General features: G+C 43.9%; 3 protein-coding genes across 6 annotated transcripts in view; 2 read left to right on the top strand and 1 right to left on the bottom strand.

Annotated features, from left to right (window-relative positions):
• The window catches only part of slc36a1 (solute carrier family 36 member 1), a 34,258-nt gene extending 26,705 nt beyond the window's left edge, over positions 1-7,553 (bottom strand). For 2 of the 3 annotated variants that reach the window (XM_005943786.3, XM_005943788.3), the window contains exons 1-5: positions 7,253-7,553; positions 5,509-5,645; positions 3,285-3,396; positions 2,494-2,584; positions 2,320-2,408 (exon numbers count right to left, since the gene is read on the bottom strand). In XM_005943786.3, the coding sequence (XP_005943848.1) occupies positions 2,320-2,408; positions 2,494-2,584; positions 3,285-3,396; positions 5,509-5,545 (329 nt within the window). In that variant the 5' untranslated portion in view covers positions 5,546-5,645; positions 7,253-7,553. The remainder of the gene's footprint in view (positions 1-2,319; positions 2,409-2,493; positions 2,585-3,284; positions 3,397-5,508; positions 5,646-7,252) is intronic. The other variant, XM_042228877.1, reaches the window with a different exon arrangement.
• A 1,948-nt stretch (positions 7,554-9,501) lies between these two features.
• Positions 9,502-13,360, top strand: atox1 (antioxidant 1 copper chaperone). The gene is made up of 4 exons (XM_005943789.3): positions 9,502-9,667; positions 9,909-9,984; positions 12,293-12,431; positions 12,765-13,360. The coding sequence occupies exons 1-3, from the start codon at positions 9,662-9,664 to the stop codon at positions 12,415-12,417; spliced, it is 207 nt and encodes a 68-aa protein (XP_005943851.1). The 5' UTR covers positions 9,502-9,661; the 3' UTR covers positions 12,418-12,431; positions 12,765-13,360.
• A 466-nt stretch (positions 13,361-13,826) lies between these two features.
• LOC102290070 (E3 SUMO-protein ligase ZBED1) lies at positions 13,827-19,230 on the top strand. Of its 2 annotated transcripts, none has more exons than XM_042228876.1 (2): positions 13,827-18,572; positions 18,761-19,230. In XM_042228876.1, the coding sequence occupies exon 1, from the start codon at positions 17,146-17,148 to the stop codon at positions 18,343-18,345; it is 1,200 nt and encodes a 399-aa protein (XP_042084810.1). In that variant the 5' UTR covers positions 13,827-17,145; the 3' UTR covers positions 18,346-18,572; positions 18,761-19,230. The 2 variants fall into 2 exon arrangements, with proteins under 2 accessions (XP_042084810.1, XP_005943852.3); XM_005943790.3 differs by having other exon boundaries at positions 18,758-19,230.

Below are 19,230 nucleotides of genomic sequence, written 5' to 3'. Positions count from 1 at the left end.
AGTCTAGGCGTGTCCTGAACGCAACAAAAATTTGGAAGAGATCCAGGTGTCAATCAGTTTCAGCTGACATGAAGCTAAATAACAAAACTGAAAATAACCAGCACAGAAAAGTCGCCCCCTGCTGGACATAAAGGTATCCAGGTTTAAAGTACTGACTTCATTTTACAAGCCTGGAGAAGCCATGTCCATCTTTAATATACAGTTTATAAGTTCACTGCAGTAAATACCACCTGAACACAAGCTTAAGCTCCAAAGCTTGTGTGAACAAAGCAGTTCATCTGGTGTCCAGCAGAGGCAGCAGTGAGCCAGCTCACATGTTTACAGGCCGACACAGACACTGGTTTAGTCTCTATAGATGATTTATAACTCAGCTGCTTAAATTGCATTAAGGCTTAAAGCTTGCACGATCAGGAGCGTGGCCTCTCTGACTGACAGGTGGATGGTGACACAGGCAGCTGTAGCTGCTAGCTGTCTGCTAGTGTCACCAGAACTGGACTTCTGGACGTGTTTGTGCTGTTGGAGGCTTTTGGAGCATTTTAATGACATCATTTGACCCATAACGTGGCTTCTGCGAGGTTACTGTACTAACAGAGCAGCTCACAGATACCCTGACTTTGGGACATTTCAGGAGCCCAGAAGCACACGAAATGAGCTAAAATGATAAAGCCTGCAGAAACCCTCTGAAGTAAAAACAGATAAACGTTATATATGAAGAGTTAAAAACAATAAAATCCTTAGTAAGGCTTGTTCACAGGTGCACATGCCCAACGAGTTGACAAAGAAATAAGAAAATGAAGTTTAGTTTTAACCCTTATTGGGTAACTGCGGTTCTTCCATATCTATGAGAGAATCAGAGAAGTGACGACTGACTCGGCAACAATGAAACCTCTAAAAACAGGAAGGGCCGCAACCACTTCTGTATCTCCTCAGCTGATGCGTGACGGTGCAGAGGTGTCCGTTCACGCTCGCGATCTCCTTGATCCTTTTAATCCCAGCTAATGGATTGCCGTGTGAACTGGGCAAAGGTCGGGCAAGGGGTGGATGGGCAGGTTCACAGTCACAGGTAGTACACTAATTAAAGTCTAATAGTGACTGCACTAATCTGCTGAGCTGCCACGTGTCACCAGCTGTAAAACAGATAAGCCCCGGTACTCTGGGTTTTCGGCCACATGGCTTCACTTATGTAATCCCACTAAAACTGAACCAACATACAGCTGAACCAACATACAGCTGAATCAACATACAGCTGATTTCTCAGCAGAGCCACAGACTCAGACTGTTTTTTTCCTCATGATCTGATGATACAAGCGTCACATGACACCGGCCCACAAACCCAGTTTAATTTGCTCTTGTGCCTCATGCTACCTCATCTATAAATGAGGTATCTCTAAAAAAAACCTTTCAAAATAAAAGCTGAAATGTGTGTTTTACTGCATTATTGTGGAAAGTGGAAATCAGTGATTTAGTGATCATTAAAATCTGTTCAGAATCAATGAGGATTCATCTCTTAAGTCTTGACACACTGCCGGTCACACATTAGCTGCTGCAAACATCAGGTGAGTGCGTCAATCGGGCTGGTAGTTATTTTACAGTCTGCTGCGTCCAGGCGTGTGTGCAGTGAAAGAAAAACAGCATTTTCCTGACATTTTACATCTCATTTGAACAAAGAGCAAAGAGCCGCTCTGCTCCAACGTAAAGTTATACCGAAGTGACGCACTTATCCTCTCAGCCACGTCCAAACACAGGGACCTTACAGTCTTCCTGCTGAGCCTCCAGCTACTTGCGACCGTGGCTCAGGGGGTTGGGAATCGCATCTATCACCGGAAGGTCACCGGTTCGATCCCCGGGCTCTCTGTCCTGGTCGTTGTGTCCTTGGGCAAGACACTTTACCCTACTGGTGTTGGCCAGAGGGGCCGATGGCGCGATATGGCAGCCTCGCTTCTGTCAGTCTGCCCCAGGGCAGCTGTGGCTACAACTGTAGCTTGCCTCCACCAGTGTGTGAATGTGAGAGTGAATGAATAGTGGTATTGTAAAGCGCTTTGGGTGCCTTGAAAAGCGCTATATAAATCCAATCCATTATTATTATTACTACTTTGAGAAACATTTAAAAAAAAGAAAAGAAGCTTTTATTCTGTGTATTATTTGTTCCCATCCGATCCCTGTATCGAGTGTTTGCGTTAGATGAAGAACAGGAGTTCGCTTTTATCTGAATGTGTGTGGGCTGAGTCTGTGTGGATTACGGAGGACGACGGGATGTGAGGAAATCAAACCAGATGATTGTGTTTTTGAGGGCTGAAGAGCGAGAATCGAGATACTCACTTTGCACTGAGGTGGTGGGAACACATCACCAGCAGCTTCATGCAGTGGACCGCGATGATGCCCATGACCAGAAGACTGATGGGTCCGAGCTGCACACAAACACAGACCGAGTTTGTGTGGCGTTTAAAGGCTCAGACTAATTCTGTGTCATGTGACCTTTGCAGGTATGCTTACCACCAGCCCTGCATTCTTGACAGCCAGAGGCAGACCCAGCAGGCCTGTACCAATATTCCCTTTGAGCAGGTGGATCAGAGTCTGGAAAAAACTGCAGCATGAAAAATGAAGTTAGAATCAGACCAGCCAGATCTGCACGTCCTGCATTGGTGTTGCGTTCTAAGTCTAGGCGTGTCCTGAACGCAACAAAAATTTGCCCACCACACTCCACCCAAAACAAGAACCCAAACAATAGTATCTTTTAAAATGCTAAGCAGCCATTTATTTGCTTCAGCAGTGAGCAGTGCCAAAAATAACAAACAAAACTCCCTAATGGTCCCTACGCTTTCCTACACAAAATGAAAAACCAAACAAAAGACAATTCACTTACCTAACTTTCTACATGAAAAACAGGAGAAAAAACTTAATCAACAAAAATGGCTTCTCATGCCTACTAGGCTGCTGCAGTGAACAATATATACAAGGTGGAAAAAAAATACTCAATTGCTACTTTACAAATCTATTTACAGCTATATACAAAACTACGATACCAACACCACAGTGATCACAACCCATGACAAACTGAAACACAGGGCTTAAATACATAGAGGGAGCAATCAGGGAATGGACAACAGGAGGGAAACACAGCTGGGGCAAATCAGAACTGACGAGACAAGGAAGCGTAAACTGAACACACTAAGATAAGACAGACCTTCAAAGTACCACAGGAAACACATAACAGTCACGCCTAACACAAAACACTGACAACATTGGATCGTAACAATTGGACAGTCCGAAGGCATTTTACTCACGAGGTCCCCGCCTGTCCTCCTATCCTCTCGTAGTTGCGTTGGGGTCTGGACGGTCCTGGAGGAGACGGACACAGAGCGTCCAGCTCAGACGGATTTTGGTCGGACAACAAAGCTGAGACGAGAGGCAAAGAGACAAAGACGAAAACCATGTGGTTGACATCACGTGACCCTCTGATGTGTTTACCGCCCTGTCTTATGTCAGTCAGCAGTGTGTAAGCAAGCTTTCCTGCACCGTCACCTTTCACAGTGATGTGACAGTCCGGTTATATACACACACAGGTGTCTTCCACCTCGTCATGTGACCTGACACCTACACTCTCAGTGACAAACTACAGGACCTGAAAGACTTGAAGTTGGAGAAGAAACCCTTCAGGTCTGGCCGTGCATGAGGCTCGCTGCACATGACTATAAACACGGTGATAACTGAAGATCACCTGACTGCAATAAGCAGGAAGTCCTGAAGGCACACATTAGGCTCAGTGCTGTGTTTAATAATGTGGCGCTTTAGTACTTGTTCATGACTCTTATTATCCCTTCATGATAAAAACTGGAAGTACTTCTACGTGAGAGCAGAACAGCAGGAAGCTGTGAACTGAGCTGAGACACAGCGCTATAAAACTAACAGTTATAAAAGCGTCTTTAAAGATCTGAGAGCATCGTAACTACGTTCAGAGGAACCCGAGCCTTGCACTCATGAACCTGTCACCAAACACTTCTTATCTTTGCTCTTTATTTGATCTCAGACCAGCAGGTAAACTAAAAATAGCCTCAAAGGGAGGTTTTCAATTATAAATGAAAGTGGACATTATATCACCCCACCCCCACTGTATCTGCAGTCCACACATACATGCTTATTAATGCTAAGCACACACATAAAACTCTAAAACTCACACATCACACAACACACAAGCCCGTTCAGCTATCTTAGTGAGGACCTTCATTAACATAACGCTTTCCCTAGCCCCTTACCCTAACCATCAAAAATGAATGCCTAACCTAATTGTAACCCTGACACTAAAACCACATTTTGAGCCTCAAACAGGCCTTCAAACTTGTGAGGACCGGTGAGTGTGTCCTCACAAGTGACTGTTGGTTCTCACAATTATAGCAGAATGAAGATTTCGGTCCTCACAAAGCTAGCTAGACAGGAACACAAACACACACACGCTGCAGCAGCTGCATGTGTTTAAAGTCTTTAGAAAGTAAAACCCACTTTGTGCTCCTACACTGAGGAACCATCTCTGACTTATCTAAGAACTCAGAACGACTGACGGCAGCACATCAGCGACCAACAGACACCAAACAGACAGGCGGTCACTGCCATCACACTCAAGGATTAAAACAAACTGTAGAGCAACCCACTTTCTTCTGCCTTAAACACGACCTTTAATCTGAAAATATTGATGGGAAGAAAAAAAGCTTGATTCTTTGAATTAACTAATAACTGATGACCAATCAAAATTAACATTGAAGAACATGAAGAACTACTCAGCAATACAGAGACTGAATCAGACTCTGACGCGTTCCTTTACTGATGATGATAAAGTGACCCTCTCCGACCTCAGCTGACCTTTCAGCTTTTTAAAGGAGGCAAGTTTGATTTTTGGAGGTAAACATTGTACATGTCGTCGCACACATCATCTGCCTCCATCTCCTCCTATCCTTCCTTCCTCCTCTGTCACACCACCCCTCTGCATGTCTTCTTGTTCTCCTCCTGCTTGGCAACTCCATCTTCATCCTCCACCCTCACTCCTCTGCACATGCTCAGACCATCTCAGCCTCTCTGACTCTGAGCTGCCCCTCTGATGGACTCGTTTCCGCTGTGTTGCTTTAATCTTTGTACCAGAGGCACAGTTACACTCGTGCCTTCCCGTGCTCCCTCCCTACATGCTAAATAACATGAACGAGTGTAACAATGAAACCACGACATAAGCAACATCAAACTTCAGCCAACAATCTTGTAATCCACATCTACAAACTGAACATGCTTGCTCACAGATCTATGTCGTGACCGCTCATAACGAGCACGTCGTGTCTGGCCGTGACCTCCCACCAAACCAGACACGAGCCAGCCAACAGACGGATTCTGTAGATGAAGTGAAAGCTGCTTTGATGATTCACCGTCTACCTGCCAGCTGGGATTACACATAATCCCTGTGTGACTGTGGCCCCGGCTCACGTTCGTGTGCCGTATCATTTTTAACCATCGTCCTGACTTTACTACCTTCGCCTCGGCCGTCTACGTCGCTGGATGCCATCATGCTAGGTGGGAAGGTTTGGCAGACAGCCGGGCGTCGTCTCTCCCAGCGTCACGGATCCTAATGCAGCGAGATCAGGGAGTCCAGCGTGGACGCCTGTCCACTGCAAACAGATAAGAGATAAGAAGAGAATGAGATCTGGCAGCAGCAAAACAAAAACAGAGTCAGAAACTGAGCATGCTCACAGGCTGCTGCACGAGTCCCTGAACTGGACCTCTGCACCGTGTTTGCGCTGCTGGAGCCTTCTTAATGACATTATATGACCAATAACACAGCTGCTGTGAGGTTAATCATGCTAACATTAAACAGACTTCATGACCTCCTTCGTACTCGCACAAGGTTTCAAACACACGCTTCGTTGTTCGTGTCTGATGGCTTTCGGAAGAAAAGCCAAAAGAGGTTTTTAGGGGACAATTCTGAGGCTTGACTTCTCCTGGCACTTCCTCTTCAGAGGAGCGTGTTTCCCAGCAGCGGTTCACCAAGCGTGGCCAAAGTGTCGCCATCAGGAGCGACTCAGCATTTTTTTTTTTACAGCGAGTCATGACACGAGAGGCCTGAACAGCACAGCGCGCAGTTTCTGCACTTAAAACAGCATCAGCAGCTCAATGTGGGCTTTTATTTCACTATGTAACAGAAAGGTTCAGTCCTGCAGCATTGCTTCTCGCCTTTGTGCTCCCACACAGCTGATTTATATTCCAGGCTTCACCCGCAGAACGAAGCAATCAGTCATTAAATATCCCATTTCGAAGGTGCTCATCTTCAAGTACCTTCATAACTGAACTCTCTGTCCTAAAAGCAGTCAGCGTGACATTCAGCTGTTGTTGGGTGATATCTGTAACACTGTGCATACAGCTGATTCAAAGCCTCCTAGGCCGGCTGAGCTGACAAATGAGCGTGTTTTTATTTCACACCAATAATCAAATTGGAAAGTATATAAATTAACATGTCGCCCAGGTGAGCAGGAAGTGATTTACCTGAGCAGGAAACACTGCTGAGAGTTATAAAGATTCATTCAGCCATTCTCAGAAGCTACGATTAGGCGTTACTGATCGAGCTCGTCCTGATGCTTAGGTGTGTCCCGATGCGCTCTCTCTTACACTCTGGTTTAATCTAATGGCCAATGATCATCATCAGCGTGTGTTTGTCAGGTAAATGTGACACGGAGCCTGCTGCTGTGGAACACTGTATACATTGATGGCTGAGCAACATGAAAATGAGCTCGTTATCTCACGTGTTTATCTCCTCTGCAGAGAAGAAGCCTTTGTATATTTACCTACAAACAGGAGGAGGTTTAAAGTGCACCTGTGCAGGCAGATGTTGACCCCAGCTGCTCTTCAGAAACCGGCCGAGTTAGCGTATTTGTCATGTTTACTTACTTTCTGGTATTTTCTTTTTCTTCTGTTTTCGTCCTCTGGGCCTCGCGTTAAAACAGATATGAGCTGCTGTGTGTTTTACTGTGCAGGTAAACCGTGACAGCCCCAGCCCGAGCCCCCCGGTGCTTTAACGGCAGTCAGCGCGATAATCGCATCATTTTAAACTGTCAACGGACACAGACCCGGCGGGCAATCCCGCCATAAACACAATAAACAAGCCCACGGTCCCGCAAAACCGGCTGTGGACGGAGGGTTAGCTGTTAGCCATAGTTAGCTGTGTGCTGCGGTGCCATTTTCGGAGTAAACCACGAGCCGCGGCAGCAGCGGCCAGCCTTACCTCGCAGACACCGCGCGGACTCTGTCCTCCTGGCCTCGTTATCAGCTCTCAGTCCGCCGCAGACCGCTTTATTTTCGTATCGTGCTCATGGTGGCGAAGCAGCACAGATTGAAGGCAAAGCGGGACTGTGCTCTGTCGGGCTCGACTCTCCAACAGACAGCCAGCGGTGTGGTCACATGACATTGCCGAGAGGGACGGTCGTGGCGTTCGACGTGATCCCGTTGCCATAGATACGGATTATAATGTCGTGGTAAACCATTTTATTTTATTATTTATTGGTTTAATCTTTTTTTTCTCAGTTTTCTGTTACCATTTGCGCAGTCCTGTATGTTCACTTCTACACAATAAAATAAATAAATAAGCCACCGAGCACATCAGCTGTTCTCCTTGTTACCATCTGGCAGACGTTACAGGAGTCTGTCTGCTCGGACTACAAGACTTAAAACAGTTTGACCACCAAGCCATACGCAGTGTTGGCGAGTAACGGAATACATGTACCGCCGTTACGTATTTAAAATACAAAATATGAGTAACTGTATTCCGTTACAGTTACCGTTTAAAAAGGTGGTATTCCGAATACAGTTACTTTGTTGAAATAAATGGATTACACTGCGGTACTTTCCTGTTTCATATTGTCGCGGGTCAGGACTGTTTGGGTTTTGTTTGACAGCTACATTCTGTTGTTCCAGGCGGCAGCGTTACGGTTGCCATGGTTACAGGGCGACAGTCTCTGCGACTGTGTGTTTCCTGGGTGAGAGAGCGCCTTTCCGTTGTTGTTGTTGTTGTGCTAAGCTAACAGGCAGAATGCTACAAGCATAGCTCTAAAGAATGTAGCATCATGGGCAGTGTAGTCCGTGTTGCAGGGAGAATGGACTGCCATACACGTAATGTGTCTGTGAGCGCGAGGAGGGAGAAAAAGGGGAGTGGAAAGGTACGAGTTGTCATCGAGGAAAAACCGGAGCTGGAAGCGTGTAAATATAATAATAACCACTGCAGCCAAAAACAGTGCCTGACGAGCCCAGTTGTAAGTAAGCTATTAAGACTCGACTGTACACCGTGTTCGTGTTTTCCTCCGAAAACAATAAGTTCCGTTGCAGCAGCCTTTCAACACCTCTCTCTGTCTCTCGCAAGAAAGGTTGACCCACACAACAAAGTAAAGCTATTTTTCGGCTACGAGCCGACAGGGACCCCGCCATATTAGCCAGAGGTCCCTTTACTACAGTTCGGAGCCGCGGACCTTCAGTAATAGTAATAAATCACACAGCAATAGTACATTCACGTTGTTGTAAAAAGCATGATAATATATTAAGTAATCCAAAGTATTCAGAATACGTTACTGTCATTGAGTAACGTAACGGAATACGTTACAGAATACATTTTGGGGCATGTATTCTGTAATGGAATACATTTTAAAAGTAACTTTCCCAACACTGGCCATATGACACCTCAACCACAACACTTAAACACACACAACACAGTCCACAGGACGCACTCAGAAGCTACCCTGCAGCTTCACAAGTACTCTGTTTAATCTGCACTGGTCACTCCACTTTATTGTTGATATTCATATTTAAAAAGTCTATTTATTTTTTTTATTATTTTATTTTATTATATTTTCTTCTACTGTACCGTGCTGGTGAGTGACTGCTGCTAGTCAAACACATTTCATTGCAATGTTGACCCTGTGCTAACGTGCATATGACAAATAAAACTGAAACTGAACTGAAATGAATAAAATCACGAGTTTTACGTGAGCTCATCGAAAGGAATACGATTACGTAGACTAAAACGCTCTGTTCTCATATTCTCAAATCTGCTTTCGGATTCATTGGGCTTTTATTTTGGAAACTCGTTTAAGGATTTAGGTTCGCTTGCTGTGTGCACCGGGGTAGCTAGGACAAGGTAATGACTATCTCTGAATCGAGGAGCTTTCACAGTCTTACTACGTTATGATTGCAGACTTCTCCAACTCTCTGTAAATGGTACTCATGGCCTCTGATCAATCAGTGGTTGTTAGTCATTGGTCACGACAGTTTGCATATTAATCATCAACTTTTTGGGATTACAATAATGCAGTTTGTTTTTTAATTTTTTTTAAATTATTATTAAACTTGTTCAGCTTACTCAACCAACCTATTTAGCCAAGTGAAACTAAAAGTGTACCGTTCATGTTAAAATAAAAATATTTTGATTAAAGGGTTATTTTATGTATATTAGATATAAACATTGTGAAAACGGTCTTGAAAATCTGGTATTCTTAACCCGGATATCCGGTGTTTGTTGTGCTAACTGCAGCTAGCTTGCGGCTAAACAGCGGTCCCATCCTGGGAGTATTTGGAGCCGTGTAGTTACGTGGAGGCAAAAGTCTACATCGGTCTGTTCGCCGGGTTAGGACACGTCACTTCAGACATGACTGTAAGGTTTTAGGGGAGATTTATGCAGTTTTGTCGGCGTGAAGTTTAACGTTAGTCCGTAGCTGCTTTCTAAATGTCCGTGCACAGGGTACAGGAGTGTTCTTGTTCTGAAGTAGCTTTAAATCATAACCGGGGGCTCTTGCAGCTGCTCTGCTCGGCTTACTTTGTTGTGAATGTGGTACATGTTTTAGGAAATGAGGTGTGGGGTTCACTTTAACCGGACTTTGATGTGTGTCTGACAGAAGCACGAGTTTGAGGTGGCCATGACGTGTGAGGGATGCTCAGGAGCTGTTACCAGGATCCTGAACAAGATGGGAGGTGAGGCTGATCGTCATGTCTGTCACGAAAGCGCAGGAAAACCCAGCAGATCAGTTTTATTTATACAGAGTCCTCTCATAGCAGCAGTTAGTTTATACTGGAGTGGAGAGACTCCAGTATAAACGGAGCAATCATACACTTGGCATGTGAGGCTCATGCAGACGGTTATGGTTTTCACCTGACTCTCTGCAATTATTATTGGATTGGGTAATTATCTACATTTTTCCTGGAGCTTTGTAGAAAGTTACAGCATTTGGAGGATCACCGCCTCACAGTGTTAGCTCTGCTGTCACAGGAGCGATGAGGAGATTAAAGTATTGAACAGAGATTAGGGCTGCTCGATTATGGCAAAAATGCTAATCACGATTATTTTCACTGAAATTGAGATCTCGATTATTTGACGATATTTATTTAACCCTTTAAGACCTACCATAGAACCAAGTCCGCCAGAGCTTATATTATATTTTTACATGCTGTAGTGCTATATGTGGGAGCATTTCAAGTTGCTATATATCAATACAACTGTTATAGCCCATATTTTAATAATATGTATGCATTAAGTCAGTGATTAATTACATTAATTACATTAGTAATTACATTAATTGCAAAAAAGTGCAATAAACTACAAAAAAATTGAAAATAGTTTTTTTTACATATATTGGGGAAATTTAAGAGGCTTATTCCTCAAAACGTTAAATACAAAAAAGTTGCAAAAAATAGTTTACAACAACAGGAAATTTATTTTGAGTGTCTTCATAGTTTTATTTTGGAGATACAGCAATTTTTATATACTGAAGGAAAAACAAAAAACAATCCTATGATCCAAATTTGCAAAGAAAACAGCATGTGCATCAAAATAAACTATTTCCAGCAGCGCAATTTGAGTTCTAAGCATCCCAGAAACTATTCAGAAAAGTCAAACATGACTTATAAAAACACCAGTATAGGCTTTTAAGGCCTACAAGTAAAAAAAACTACATTTTCCGCGAAAAATGACATCACTTCCGGTGTCTGTCATGAAATGGCGGACATGCGATAGTTCGTGTTGACGTCTTTTTCAATGTGGGAAGTGTTACAAACAGCTGATCCGATCGGCAAAGCCTGTTTCTGGAATATTATGTTTTTGTTCTTGCAAGCGCTTTTTATGCAATTTTTGCAAAGCTTTATGTGGAAGGAAACCGTGACTGAGGACAAGCTGATGGCATAGGATGTAAGTACAACTCCTCCGGTTTCATATGCAAAACAAATTATTGCGCTAGGTCACGTGGTTCCGGTTCTACGGGGATTTAAAGGGTTAACAATAACAATGTATTGATTAATGACTTTAAAAAATAATATAAAATAGTGTGCAAATACTGATAACAGTGCACATGTTTGCAATATAAAAAATAAATGAAAAATGTAAACATCTATGTTTAGTGAACTTTGCAGTGTTGCTCTGTGGTGCAGCTATGACACCGTAGCAAAGTTTACACACTATGTCTACTTGATCCACGTCTGACTCCGCGAACCCATGTTTCCACACCACTGAAGTTTTTTTTTTTTCTTTTTTTTTCACCCACTGGCGTTCCCTTTCTTTTCCAAGTACTTTTGGCTTAGCTTTGGAGCTTCCCTTGGGTCCTCTTAATTGTTGTGATGCGTGTTCGAAATGCAGAGAGGTGCGCTCGATTTGCCACACGGAGCAGCGCAAGAGTAAAGCACGAGGGAGGGGCTAATAATCGGCTCAATCATTTTTAATGATCGTTGAAAGCCCAGATCGTAATCGTGATTAAAATTCAATTAATTGAGCAGCCCTAAGCAGAGTCAGGGATATGCTGGGGGGGGGGTAGATGTGAAGGGAACATTCAGGGTCACCTGGTCCAGCCCTAACTATATGCTATGAAAGTTTGAAGCCTAATCTTAAAGGTAGAGAGTTTGTGTGTCTCCTGAATCCAAACTGGGAGCAGCTCAGCTATGTGCAGTGATGGCATTTAACTCTTTTCCCCAAAAGCAACCCTTTTTGTGCTGACCCGAGCAGTTTTCCTTACTGCATGTGCCCATCAGAAGTTAGTGAAGGTGGTCTCAGCTTGTGCAGCAACCATTGCAAAAACCAGAAGCATGTTTTGTCCTGTCTGTTACAGAGGATCCAGTTCCTCACGTTCGGCCCACAGGTCCCCTGATGCTGCTGTTTTCCTTTTAGCCTCGCGTGACTCAATGATCCAAGTATCACTTCTGTTTTTACAGCACGTCCTCCCATCAGTGGAAATGCTGACTGTTTTAGGGAGGCAGAGACATCAATGTGATTTTGTTTTTATGTTCCTGTTCCCAGACGTGAAGTTTGAAATTGACCTGCCGAAGAAGCTGGTTTGGATCGAGTCTGACAAAGACGTGGATGTTCTGATGACGGCGCTGCAAAAGTCCGGAAAGGAGGTCAAATACAACGGCACGAAGTGAAGGACCTGCACCAGGTGACCCGGAGTGTTTATAGTCCTCGTGTTTTCTGTAGATTGATGTTTATGACGGCCATAAAGTTCCTGTAAATCTGCAGCTTTGTGCTGAGTTTACTGCATGCAGGAACATATCAGGGACACGATCTTCTTCCAGCAGCTCACAGAAACGTTAACAGGAGAGCGCGCTCCATCGGCTGACTTTAACCTTTGTGCACATTTAGAGGATGTTTATCTTCTGCTTGTCTCAGATCCCCCAACACTTCATTCAGAGTCACATCACAATTAGTAGAGTTACACTTTTATTTTTTCATATTTTTTTTAATGCAGATGTCTTTTTTTGTCTTGCTTTAGGAAATAATTCTTGCTGCTGCAAACTGAAGATTTAAGATGAAATTCAAGTTAAAGTCTGAGAGACCCTCAGTGAGTCTGCACCCCCTCCCATCCAGCTGTTACGCACAGTGTGCCTCCTCTGACCTCCTGAGTTACAACATCGTCCTCACACAAACCTGCCGAGCGTAATCATCTCCAAACCTTTACCTTCAGGCTTTAAATGAAAAAAGGAAAAAGCAGCATCTTAGATTTAGTTTCAGCTATGTGATGATGATGACAATAATGATGACGATGATGATGATGACTCCATTTCCTGGGGTGTAAATGATGAAACCTGTTGGCTGTGTTTGCTGAACCTGTTTTATTAAATTTGTTGATTTTATTCATAAAAAGACCATTTGAAGCTTTGCTGTGTGAGGATATTTGGAGCTCTGCACCATGTGGGGGTGAGGGTGGGACCACCTGCTGCACCTCCCCTCTGCTCCTCGACACTACAGTCTATTCTCTGCTGTTTTTGTGATTTTTAGGAATGTAAGGAGCTCTCCTCCTCGCCCGCTGTCTCCATAATGCTCGAATGTCTTAATGCTGGAGAAAATAAATCATTTCTGTCTTCAGTACGTCAGACTTTATTTCCACTTGAGTCTTTTTAGAAAAACACTGTCTACAAAATATTGTCTCTGTTCAGCATACAAATGCAAATATCCTAAAATTATCTTTTTTTTTAAACTGTAGGTTGTGTAATAGTCTGTACTAACCTTTGACCTCAGATATGCTCTGTCCCACTGCAAGGAAATCTTAAAGGAACAGTGTAAAATTTCACCACCTGCTTGCAGTCAGCTGAATTCTGTTTTCTTCCCCTCCCTCTCCATTGCATGATCCTAGCTAGAGTGGCCGCTGTAGGACAAACGTGTTAGTGACCAAATAGCTCAAAATTATTAAATTTAGTCTGTGCCCATAAAGCAGGGGTGGGGAACTCCAGGCCTCAAAGGGCCTGTGTCGGCTGATTTAAATGGCTGAATAACCTCCTTAACATGTCTTGAAGTTCTCCAGAGGCCTGGTAATGAACTAATCACGTGATTCAGGTGTGTTTTCACCCAGGGTGAGATCTAAAACCTGCAGGACAGCATCCCTTGAGGCCTGGAGTTCCCCTACCCCTGCTGTAAAGTAAAAGTATTTTTATACAAGTGTTATTTTAACATAGCTGAACAATAAAGCACTAAAAAATGACAGATATGGTCAGTTAAACATACTGCAGTATTTTATGGCTTGGTATGGTCACTCTGGCCGCTGTTCATCATTAGTGAGTGTACTCGGATACAGTGAGTCTGGGGTTTCTGTGGAAGGCTGTCAGTCTGCTGGGACCTTACTGACAGATGCCATCAAACACCTTTAGGATGAACTAGAACACAGATTGTGACTCGGTGCTCTCATCCAGCATCAGTGTCTGAGCTCACAAAGGCTCCTCTTGCTGGGCAAAAATAACAGACACCGAAACCTTATAGAAAGCCTTCACATAGTGGAAGCTGGTACAGGTTAAGGCTCCTGTCGGTGGCCTGGTCTGTAATCACACACTCACATTTAACTGAAGCACCAAATAAATGATTTGTTCTTCCACAAATCCTGTAATGTCGACAAAAAGTGGACCGGCCAGTGAGCAGACCTCTGTCTGCTGAGACTGATTAACCTCAGCTTGTTCTCTCATGTGGGTAAAACCATTGTATTGCAAACGGTTATTGGGGAGGGAGCAACAACAATAATTCTGTTGTTTCTGCAGTAATTGTCTCTGAGCAGGGAACTGAGGAGTGAGCAATCTCCTCTTCCATGACTTTGATGTTCTCTGCAGCATCACAGAAGGACTTTCATCTTGTTTTTAACGCTGCTCAGAGACCTCCACCTTTATCAGAACTTTAATCTGGACCCTCTTATGATTCACGATTGTTTAAGAGGAAAGGAAACTGGTTCATAACGAGAGCCACGGCCTAAGGCATCACATAAAAACAACAGACAGACAGAATTTGACATGTGTGAAAGCAGACAGTTTGTTGGTTTGCTGACACGTCACCACAGAAGTCACGGTTATATTTGCACTCGCTGTAAACTGAAGGTGGGAAGCCGTTCTTACAACTCAGCCCTTCAGCCAGCAGGGGGAGTGGTGTGGCCACGCTCTTCCGCCTGAGGAGCTCCCGGCCGTGTCAGGGACAGAAGACGAAAAGTGCCTCAGACCACAGAGCAAGTCAAAGAAAGTGCTGAATGAGAAAAGCTGATGGTTAACTCTGGATTCTGTGTGGCCTCGGTGTCTATCACAGACAGCTCAGTCAGGTCAGTCATATTTATTCAGCCCAACAAGACAAAGATCCAGAAAACAGAAGACAAGCATTAAAACAGACACAGAGACAGATACGACTGTACACTGATACTACGAACACTCCCTGAGCGTTTGATGTTATTTTAATTTTTTTTATAAAAACCAAGCAGAAGATTCAATTTGAGTCTTTTCTCACTGAAGCATGACGTCTGTGGATCATAATGTCCACAAACATGGACGATGACATCAACGTTAATGGGAGGAGCTCAGAGGAGCCCAGCGAGGCTCTTCAGTGTGAACACAGTCTCACTGTGTGCAACTCCACAGATAACAGAGCTGCCAGCACATAGAGACTCACTCATACAAACCTTACACACACACACACACACACACACACACACATTATAACACGCACACACTCTTCACTGAAGCTGCCGGATATCTGTGTGTTAGAGAGATTAGTCCAGTAAGATGAAGAGTGTTCTTACCTGGGCAGCACCCAGGTGAGCAGTGAGGCCTTTACCAGTTCTCTCCAGGACAGCTGGAGCAACTCAAAGGAGACAGCTAAGAATCTCTGACCAGGTAAGACTGGGAGCTGTTCAGAAGCCAGGAAAACAAAATGTCAGCAAACTTGGCCACAGACGACAGTCCGGCTGTGTGTTGCTGGTCCTAAAGTACAGGTGAGGGATGACCTGGATGAAGACAGGTGAGTCTGCTGAAGAGCGGGACCTGGGAGGCCCCACCAGCAGGCGGAGCCCAGAGCAAACCCAGCTCACCTTTACCTGCGGAGCAGTATGAGAACACAGGAAGGCCTCGTACCTCGTCCAGTTTTATTTAATGAATGGGGATGTTAAGAGGGATGTTAAACATGGATCCTTTTTTATTATGTTCTTCTTCTTAAACTCTGTTGACTGCTTGGTTTCAGGCCTCTTGACTGAACTTTGCCAGTTGTAAGGGAGTTCTTCCCACCATCACCAGGTGATGCTCACAGCGAATCGATCTGATGGAGCTTTGAGGTTGATGTCAATTAGTGCTATGCAAATAAAACTGAACTGAAATGTGAAATATACTTGAAAATGATTGGATGTAGCCTCACAATAATGCTGTCAGCTTTAGCTCAGCGTATGCCATAAACACACACACATACACACACACCTGTCCGCAGGTAAACAGTAACAGGTAATTTATATGTGTGTGTGTCCTATGGTTTGGGCTGAGGTGGGGTTGGGTGTAGTTATTGCTGTCACGTCCTGTCCCGGGCGCCAAAGCAAACAGAAGCATCAGCAGGAGGTTACAGACAGTCGGGGAAATGTGCAGTTTGACAGACGAGAGCAAACAAGCAGTCCGGCCTGTGGCTTCGCATCTCTCTGGGAGTCCCTGCCGTATATTTCCTCCACGTTTGGTGGAAATTCATGTGGACCGTTGCCCAGAATTCATACGCCGGGAAACGTAAAGTACATGGATGTGAGCTAACACCATCCTCCCACAGCACAGCGGAACAGAAACAGGTGGAGGTAGCGACAGCGAGTTATCTGCAGAGGTTTGTGTGTGATGAAGTGAGACAGAGCCAGTATTTTAAAGTGTCAGAAATGGACAATCAGAAATTGATTGACACGAAAAGCTCTTTAATATTTTCACTTAGGAACATCACCTGCATCTTTAAGCTTTGAAAAAAAATGAAAAAAAGAAGAAAGAGTCTGTTTTGCAGCTGTTGCTACAAAATTGTCATTTCATGTCAAACTGTGTTATTTTTGGATTTTTCATAGATTCAACAAAAGAAATGTGAACAAATGATGAAAACACCGGTTAATAGGGATGTAAGAAAATATCGATACAACAAAATATCGCGATATTTCGCGCAATGATACTGAATTGATATTTAAAATCAGTGTTATCAATTTTTTTAATTGAAAAATGACATGCATTTACTGTTTATTTCTTTTGTATGTTGGAATTCAAACTCCGGCCACTGGTTTGCAGTTTTCACCGCCTTTACTATGACGTAAAAACGAGGTCTCACGATAACTGTAGAAGCGTCTAGTTTGCCAAAAGAACGAAGTAGAACAGTCAGTGGACGTGTGTGATGCTAGCTAACTGATGACTGAAGAGGAGAGGATACAGCCGGCCCCCGCAGCTTTCAAAGCTGATGTGTGGACTTATTTTGGATTTAGGACAAAAGAAGGCAGTAAAGACTATGACAAGAGCTATGCAGTCTGTGAAATCTGCACCGCCAGAGTCAAATATTCCGGTAACACAACAAATTTACTAACACACGTGTCTAGACACCATAGCGACGTAGCGTCAAATGCTAATTTTAAAACGAAACGAGGTGATCCCTCTCAACAGACAATTGAAGAAGTTAACTTTTCGAAACTACCAGCAACTTCAACTCGTGCAACAAAAATAACGCAGTCAGTACTTGTTTTTATTTGCAAAGACATGCGCCCTTTGAGTGTTGTGGAGAATAAAAGATTTCGTAATATGATTAAAACGCTGGAGCCCTGTTACACCGTTCCTTCTCGACAGCACATCACGGACATCGCTCTGCCAAAGTTGTACCAAGAAGTCAAAGCGACAGTGCTGGACTCTCTCAGCTCGGCTGAGACAGTTGCTCTGACATGTGACGCTTGGACTTCGAGAGCCACTGAATCGTACGTAACTGTTACAGCACATCACATAATGGACCAGTGGAACCTTCAGTCTCATGTACTACAAACCCGAGCCATGCATGACAGTCACACAGGTGAGCACATTGCAGCATTACTAACTGACGCTGAATGGGGATTGAACGCAAAGGACCTTGTTGTTGTTACCGATAATGCACCAAACATGGCTCTCGCGGCTAGACTTGCAGGCATGATGCACATACAATGTTTTGCACACAGTCTGAATCTCACCTCACAGAAAGCACTGAAAATACAATCCGTGGTGCGACTTCTCGGGAGGATCCGACGTGTAACAGCCTTTTTCAGGCGCAGCACCACAGCCAGCAACCAGTTGAAGCAGAAACAGTGCCTCCTTCAGCTACCAGCTCACAGATTGATCACGGACATAATTACAAGATGGAACAGCTCCTATGATATGATAGAACGATTTTTAGAACAGCAACCAGCCATCTGTGCGGCTCTGCTTTCTGCAGAAGTTAGGAAGAGTGAAAAAGAAATTTTCACATTAAGTGAGTCTGACATCACATGTGCAGAAGAAGTTGTCAGGGCACTCAAGCCTATGAAGGATGCCACCCTGGTGATGTCAGAGGAGAGTATGCCAACCCTGCTTCTCTTCATGCCAAGCTTGTGATGGGTGCACAAGAAAGTGTTGATGATACACCGATAGTAAGGGACATTAAGACTGCCATAGCAGAAGATCTGGGAAAGAGATATGTAAATGAGAGGGAGACACTATGGATGGCATCAACTGTTGATCCTCGGTTTAAGGACCTGCCCTTCCTGTCTGAAGCAGAGACCAGTGAGACCTATTCCAGACTGTTGGACACTGTGGTGACTGTGATAAAGAAGGAAGAAAATGTAAGTAAATAAATTAATTTATTTGGAAAAATTCAACTGAAGGTATAAGCAAGTGAATAAAGTAAAAAGAAAAAAAAAATGCATATTGATGACATTTGTCATCAAATATTAGTGAAAAACGGTGAATCTTGGATTTGAATTTTGACTTTCTGACATTAATACTATTTGAATTTAATGTTTTTCAGCAGCAAAAGAATGAGGAGACTGACAAACAGGTGGAGGAAGAGAATGCCACAGAGGAGGCTCATCACCCACATATCAAAGACAACTTTGACTCCATCCCTCGGCCACCCCTAAAGAGACAGAGGACCTCATGTGCATTGGTGGACTTGCTTGGAGCTACGTTTACCTCTACTAGTAACAATACTGCACCAAAATCAGAACATGATGTTGCTGCAGCTGAGATCAAGAGGTATAGAGATGAGACCCCTTTGCCTCTCACAGGAAATCCTCTCAGTTGGTGGAAGGACCATGAATAGGAATGCCCTCAGCTATCCAAAGTAGCAAGGAGTTTCCTATGCATTCCTGGAACAAGTGTCTCTGCAGAGAGTTTTCTCCTCTGCAGGAGACATAGTAAATGCACAGAGAAGTGTCCTGAGAGCTGACCATGTCGATCAGCTTGTATTCCTGCACAAAAATCTGGAAATTGAAAAATAAA

Source organism: Haplochromis burtoni, unplaced genomic scaffold (genome assembly GCF_018398535.1).
Source record: "Haplochromis burtoni strain Fernald_Lab_line unplaced genomic scaffold, NCSU_Asbu1 Contig_361, whole genome shotgun sequence".
NCBI lineage: Eukaryota > Metazoa > Chordata > Actinopteri > Cichliformes > Cichlidae > Haplochromis > Haplochromis burtoni.
The sequence above is the reverse complement of the archived record's forward strand: the minus strand, read 5'-3'. Positions and strand labels throughout refer to the sequence as shown.